This window comes from Salmo salar, chromosome ssa12 (genome assembly GCF_905237065.1).
Source record: "Salmo salar chromosome ssa12, Ssal_v3.1, whole genome shotgun sequence".
Taxonomy (NCBI): Eukaryota; Metazoa; Chordata; class Actinopteri; order Salmoniformes; family Salmonidae; genus Salmo; species Salmo salar.
The window spans coordinates 2,152,268-2,160,000 of record NC_059453.1 but is presented as its reverse complement, the minus strand read 5'-3'; the positions used below and the strand labels follow the sequence as shown (position 1 = coordinate 2,160,000).

Genomic DNA, 7,733 nt, shown 5'->3' with positions numbered 1-7,733 from the left:
CAGTCAGCCATCTTGAGATATCTAGGTGGACAGCCACATATCTCAGTCAGTCAGTCAGCCATCTTGAGATATCTAGGTGGGACAGCCACATATCTCAGTCAGCCATCTTGAGATATCTAGGTGGGACAGCCACATATCTCAGTCAGAGAGCCATCTTGAGATATCTAGGTGGGACAGCCACATATCTCAGTCAGCCATCTTGAGATATCTAGGTGGGACAGCCATATATCTCAGTCAGTCAGCCATCTTGAGATATCTAGGTGAGACAGCCACATATCTCAGTCACTCAGCCATCTTGAGATATCTAGGTGGGACAGCCACATATCTGTCAGCCATCTTGAGATATCTAGGTGGGACAGCCATCCTGAGATATCTAGGTGGGACAGCCACATATCTCATTCAGTCAGCCATCTTGAGATATCTAGGTGGGACAGCCACATCTGTCAGCCATTTTGAGATATCTAGGTGGGACAGCCACATATCTCAGTCAGTCAGCCATCTTGAGATATCTAGGTGGGACTGCCACATATCTGTCAGCCATCTTGAGATATCTAGGTGGGACAGCCATCTTGAGATATCTAGGTGGGACAGCCACATATCTGTCAGCCATCTTGAGATATCAAGGTGGGACAGCCACATATCTCAGTCAGTCAGCCATCTTGAGATATCTAGGTGGGACAGCCACATATCTCAGTCAGTCAGCCATCTTGAGATATCTAGGTGGGACAGCCACATATCTCAGTCAGTCAGCCATCTTGAGATATCTAGGTGGGACAGCCACATATCTCAGTCAGTCAGCCATCTTGAGATATCTAGGTGGGACAGCCACATATCTCAGTCAGTCAGCCATCTTGAGATATCTAGGTGGGACAGCCACATATCTCAGTCAGTCAGCCATCTTGAGATATCTAGGTGGGACAGCCACATATCTCAGTCAGTCAGCCATCTTGAGATATCTAGGTGGGACAGCCACATATCTCAGTCAGTCAGCCATCTTGAGATATCTAGGTGGGACAGCCATATATCTCAGTCAGTCAGCCATCTTGAGATATCTAAGTGGGACAGCTACATATCTCAGTCAGTCAGTCAGCCATCTTGAGATATCTAAGTGGGACAGCTACATATCTCAGTCAGTCAGTCAGTCAGCCATCTTGAGATATCTAGGTGGGACAGCCACATATCGTCAGTCAGCCATCTTGAGATATCTAGGTGGGACAGCCACATATCTCGGTCAGTCAGCCATCTTGAGATATCTAGGTGGGACAGCCACATATCTGAGTCAGTCAGTCAGCCATCTTGAGATATCTAGGTGGGACAGCCACATATCTATCAGTCAGCCATCTTGAGATATCTAGGTGGGACAGCCACATATCTCAGTCAGCCATCTTGAGATATCTAGGTGGGACAGCCACATATCTCAGTCAGCCATCTTGAGATATCTAGGTGGGACAGCCACATATCTCAGTCAGAGAGCCATCTTGAGATATCTAGGTGGGACAGCCACATATCTCAGTCAGCCATCTTGAGATATCTAGGTGGGACAGCCACATATCTCAGTCAGTCAGTCAGCCATCTTGAGATATCTAAGTGGGACAGCTACATATCTCAGTCAGTCAGTCAGCCATCTTGAGATATCTAGGTGGGACAGCCACATATCTCAGTCAGCCATCTTGAGATATCTAGGTGGGACAGCCACATATCTCAGTCAGCCATCTTGAGATATCTAGGTGGGACAGCCACATATCTCAGTCAGCCATCTTGAGATATCTAGGTGGGACAGCCACATATCTCAGTCAGCCATCTTGAGATATCTAGGTGGGACAGCCACATATCTCAGTCAGCCATCTTGAGATATCTAGGTGGGACAGCCACATTTCTCAGTCAGCCATCTTGAGATATCTAGGTGGGACAGCCACATATCTCAGTCAGTCAGCCATCTTGAGATATCTAGGTGGGACAGCCACATATCTGTCAGTCAGCCATCTTGAGATATCTAGGTGGGACAGCCACATATCTGTCAGTCAGCCATCTTGAGATATCGCAGTGGGACAGCCACATATATCTGTCAGCCATCTTGAGATATCTAGGTGGGACAGCCACGTATCTGTCATTCAGTCAGCCATCTTGAGATATCTAGGTGGGACTTCCACATATCTCAGTCAGTCAGCCATTTTGAGATATTTAGGTGGGACAGCCACATATCTGTCAGTCAGCCATCTTGAGATATCTAGGTGAGACAGCCACAAATCTCAGTCAGTCAGCCATCTTGAGATATCTAGGTGGGACAGCCACATATCTGTCAGTCAGCCATCTTGAGATATCGCAGTGGGACAGCCACATATATCTGTCAGCCATCTTGAGATATCTAGGTGGGACAGCCACGTATCTGTCAGTCAGTCAGCCATCTTGAGATATCTAGGTGGGACAGCCACATATCTCAGTCAGTCAGCCATTTTGAGATATTTAGGTGGGACAGCCACATATCTGTCAGTCAGCCATCTTGAGATATCTAGGTGAGACAGCCACAAATCTCAGTCAGTCAGCCATCTTGAGATATCAAGGTGGGACAGCCACATATCTCAGTCAGTCAATCAGCCATCTTGAGATATCTAGGTGGGACAGCCACATATCTCAGTCAGCCATCTTGAGATATCTAGGTGGGACAGCCATATATCTCAGTCAGTCAGCCATCTTGAGATATCTAGGTGGGACAGCCACATATCTCAGTCAGTCAGCCATCTTGAGATATCAAGGTGGGACAGCCACATATCTCTGTCAGTCAGCCATCTTGAGATATCTAGGTGAGACAGCCACATATCTCAGTCAGTCAGCCATCTTGAGATATCTAGGTGGGACAGCCATATATCTCAGTCAGTCAGCCATCTTGAGATATCTAGGTGGGACAGCCACATATCTGTCAGCCATCTTGAGATATCTAGATGGGACAGCCACATATCTGTCAGCCATCTTGAGATATCTAGGTGGGACAGCCATCCTGAGATATCTAGGTGGGACAGCCACATATCTCATTCTGTCAGCCATCTTGAGATATCTAGGTGGGACAGCCATCTTGAGATATCTAGGTGGTACAGCCACATATCTGTCAGCCATCTTGAGATATCAAGGTGGGACAGCCACATATCTCAGTCAGTCAGCCATCTTGAGATATCTAGGTGGGACAGCCACATATCTCAGTCAGTCAGCCATCTTGAGATATCTAGGTGGGACAGCCACATATCTCAGTCAGTCAGCCATCTTGAGATATCTAGGTGGGACAGCCACATATCTCAGTCAGTCAGCCATCTTGAGATATCTAGGTGGGACAGCCACATATCTCAGTCAGTCAGCCATCTTGAGATATCTAGGTGGGACAGCCACATATCTCAGTCAGTCAGCCATCTTGAGATATCTAGGTGGGACAGCCACATATCTCAGTCAGTCAGCCATCTTGAGATATCTAAGTGGGACAGCTACATATCTCAGTCAGTCAGTCAGCCATCTTGAGATATCTAAGTGGGACAGCTACATATCTCAGTCAGTCAGTCAGTCAGCCATCTTGAGATATCTAGGTGGGACAGCCACATATCTCAGTCAGTCAGCCATCTTGAGATATCTAGGTGGGACAGCCACATATCTCAGTCAGTCAGCCATCTTGAGATATCTAGGTGGGACAGCCACATATCTCAGTCAGAGAGCCATCTTGAGATATCTAGGTGGGACAGCCACATATCTCAGAGAGCCATCTTGAGATATCTAGGTGGGACAGCCACATATCTCAGTCAGTCAGTCAGCCATCTTGCGATATCTAAGTGGGACAGCTACATATCTCAGTCAGTCAGTCAGCCATCTTGAGATATCTAGGTGGGACAGCCACATATCTCAGTCAGCCATCTTGAGATATCTAGGCGGGACAGCCACATATCTCAGTCAGCCATCTTGAGATATCTAGGCGGGACAGCCACATATCTCAGTCAGCCATCTTGAGATATCTAGGTGGGACAGCCACATATCTGTCAGCCATCTTGAGATATCTAGGTGGGACAGCCACATATCTCAGTCAGCCATCTTGAGATATCTAGGTGGGACAGCCACATATCTCAGTCAGTCAGCCATCTTGAGATATCTAGGTGGGACAGCCACATATCTGTCAGTCAGCCATCTTGAGATATCGCAGTGGGACAGCCACATATATCTGTCAGCCATCTTGAGATATCTAGGTGGGACAGCCACATATCTCAGTCAGTCAGCCATCTTGAGATATCTAGGTGGGACAGCCACATATCTCAGTCAGTCAGTCAGCCATCTTGAGATATCTAGGTGGGACAGCCACATATCTCAGTCAGGTCAGCCATCTTGAGATATCTAGGTGGGACAGCCACATATCTCAGTCAGTCAGCCATCTTGAGATATCTAGGTGGGACAGCCACATATCTCAGTCAGTCAGCCATCTTGAGATATCTAGGTGGGACAGCCACATATCTCAGTCAGTCAGCCATCTTGAGATATCTAGGTGGGACAGCCACATATCTCAGTCAGTCAGCCATCTTGAGATATCAAGGTGGGACAGCCACATATCTCAGTCAGTCAGCCATCTTGAGATATCTAGGTGGGACAGCCACATATCTCAGTCAGTCAGCCATCTTGAGATATCTAGGTGGGACAGCCACATATCTCAGTCAGTCAGTCAGCCATCTGTATCTGCTTTCAGTTAGTTTTACTGTGAACACTGAGGCTGTACCTGCTTTCAGTTACAGTTTTACTGTGAACCCTGAGGCTGTACCCACTTTAAGTTCCAGTTCTACTGTGAACACTGAGGCTGTACCCGCTTTCAGTTAGTTTTACTGTGAACACTGAGGCTGTACCCGCTTTCAGTTACAGTTTTACTGTGAACACTGAGGCTGTACCTGCTTTCAGTTAGTTTTACTGTGAACACTGAGGATGTAACCTGCTTTAAGTTAGTTTTACTGTGAACACTGAGGCTGTACCCGCTTTCAGTTAGTTTTACTGTGAACACGGAGGCTGTACCCACTAAGTTAGTTTTACTGTGAACACTGAGGCTGTACCCACTTTAAGTTCCAGTTTTACTGTGAACACTGAGGCTGTACCCACTATAAGTTCCAGTTTTACTGTGAACACTGAGGCTGTACCCACTATAAGTTCCAGTTTTACTGTGAACACTGAGGCTGTACCCACTAAGTTAGTTTTACTGTGAACACTGAGGCTGTACCTGCTTTAAGTTACAGTTTTAACAGTGGCCAAGTAGGCTAATGTGACTATTTGATCATAATGTAGGTCTACCAGAGTGGCCTACCATCAAAAACAATGGAAACACATTCTCTGTCTCTGTCCAGACCATAGGGTTAAAGGTCAGGGGGTTAATGTGTAACTGATATGTCTCTGTGTTAGGGTTAGGGGTTAAAGGTCAGGGTTCATGTATAACTTATATGTATCTCTGTGTTAGTTAGGGTTAGGGGTTAAAGGTCAGGGTTCATGTATAACTGAAGGAAGGTAGGTTCATATATGTCTCTGTGTTAGGGTTAGGGGTTAAAGGTCAGGGTTCATGTATAACTGATATGTATCTCTGTGTTAGTTAGGGTTAGGGGTTAAAGGTCAGGGTTCATGTATAACTGTCTCTGTGTTAGTTAGGGTTAGGGGTTAAAGGTCAGGGTTAATATATAACTTATGTCTCTCTGTGTTAGTTAGGGTTAGGGGTTAAAGGTCAGGGTTAATGTATAACTGATATGTATCTCTGTGTTAGTTAGGGTTAGGGTTCATAAATAACTGTTATGTCTCTCTGTGTTAGTTGGGGTTAAAGGTCAGGGTTAATGTATAACTGATATGTCTCTCTGTGTTGGTTAGGGGTTAAAGGTCAGGGTTCATGTATAACTGATATGTCTCTCTGTGTTGGTTAGGGGTTAAAGGTCAGGGCTCATGTATAACTGATATGCCTCTGTGTTAGTTAGGGGTTAAATTTCAGGGTTCATGTAAAACTGATGTCTCTCTGTGTCTCCAGACCAGAGCGAGGTGATCCCCTCTTCATCTCCATAGTGCCTGTGCTGAGGGAAGCAGACGTGGTCCTGACTGCCCAGGTAGAGTTAACCCGGCCCTGGGATAGCGCCTGGCACCTCTCCCTCTACCCCTGGGAGACCCAGCGTCTCGTTCAGCTTGACTCGGCCGACCAAGGCGTCCGACGCGTCGTCCTCAAAACCCTCAAAGCCGTCTGTCGACGCTGTCCCTCCCTTCGACCACTCGCCGCCGTGCCATTGGTCAACCTCATCCTCCACCTCAGCGACAAGGACTTGGATTGGTCGGAGGGTTGTCTGAGTGGGCGTTTCCAGCAGTGTGTCTGGGAGCTGATTGGCTATCTGGAAGAAGGGGTGTTACCTAGCTACTTCAAGTCCGGCGTTAATTTGTTGAACGGAATGACGGATGAAGAGGTTGATGAGATGGGTTTTATGTTGTACTGCGCCGTCTCCGAACCGGACATTCTACTGATATAGAAATATATTTAACGAGGCAAGTCAGTTAAGAACAAATTCTTATTTTACAATGACGGCCTACAGGGTTAACTGGCCTTGTTCAGGGGGGGCAGAACGACAGATTTGTACCCTTGTCAGCTCGGGGATTTGAACTGGCAACCTTTCGGGTTACTGGTCCAACGCTCTAACCACTAGGCTACCTGCTGGTTACTAGTCCAACGCTCTAACCACTAGGCGACGCTGTATATACCTTAACCTGTTGTATATGTCACAGAGGAAAGAGTTTGAGGTAATAAGGGTACGGATGAGTTAAAGGGGAGGCTCTGACGATGATGATGATGATGATGAGGGGACTGTGCCTATGAAAGTAGATGAGGGGACTGTGCCTAGGAAAAGTAGATGGGGGGAAAGGAAGAAATGAAAAGGAGACTAGGAAAGGAGACTTTACACAGGCACCCGATTTCTGATCATTTTTGGGGGGAAGAATCAGGTTGCCTGTGTTTAAACGCAGCCTTAGCGACGGAGACTTGGCTTTGGTTTTCATCCTGCTGCTCTGCTGCATCCTGCTGCTCTGTCCAATGGGCTAGGCCATTTGAGGCTAAAACCCAAAGGAATCCCCACCCAGTTGACTACTTTAAAATGGTGGAAGCCCTTCAATGGGCGCTACCCATTCTAAAACAGCTTTTTTGGGGGGGGTCACTAAAATGCCCTGGATCATTCTCTATGGGTCTGACTGGACTACACAAGGTAACATAGTTAACACCAGTTACCACAGCAACAAAGTGATAATTATGTCTAAAATCAAATCAAATTAAATGTATTTATAAAGCACCTTCTTACATCAGCTGATATCTCAAAGTGCTGTTACAGAAACCCAGCCTAAAACCCCCCCAAACGGCTAGTAATGCAGGTGTAGAACCCCTCTGCCAATTTCTCTTAATAAAATCAGATTTTTTTTTAAACCCTTAATCTGTTTAATGAAATCATTATATGGTCCCACCTTCTACTGAATAAAGTTTTCACTTTCTTTTGTTTCTGTTTGACTTTTTTTCGTGTTTTTTTTTTTGAACGACTTTTGCTGAGGTTGTTTTTTAAAGTTTGAAGAGTGATTTTAAAAATAAAATGTTTTCTGCTTTACTACTGATGTTAATATCCTCATTATTATTTACATGTTTAGGTGATATAATTATGTCAAGTTAAATCCAACATTTTCTGTTATTAATAAAAAAATTAACACTTTTCATGTTGCATTTA

At 45.7% G+C, this 7,733-nt stretch overlaps 1 protein-coding gene across 2 annotated transcripts in view; it reads left to right on the top strand.

Annotated features, from left to right (window-relative positions):
* Positions 1-7,718, top strand: part of LOC106595215 (mitochondrial dynamics protein MID51) — a 24,250-nt gene extending 16,532 nt beyond the window's left edge. For both annotated transcript variants that reach the window (XM_045690481.1, XM_045690482.1), the window contains exon 8: positions 6,014-7,718. In XM_045690481.1, coding sequence (XP_045546437.1) covers positions 6,014-6,500 — 487 coding nt within the window. In that variant the 3' untranslated portion in view covers positions 6,501-7,718. The remainder of the gene's footprint in view (positions 1-6,013) is intronic.
* The last annotated feature ends 15 nt before the right edge of the window (positions 7,719-7,733 follow it).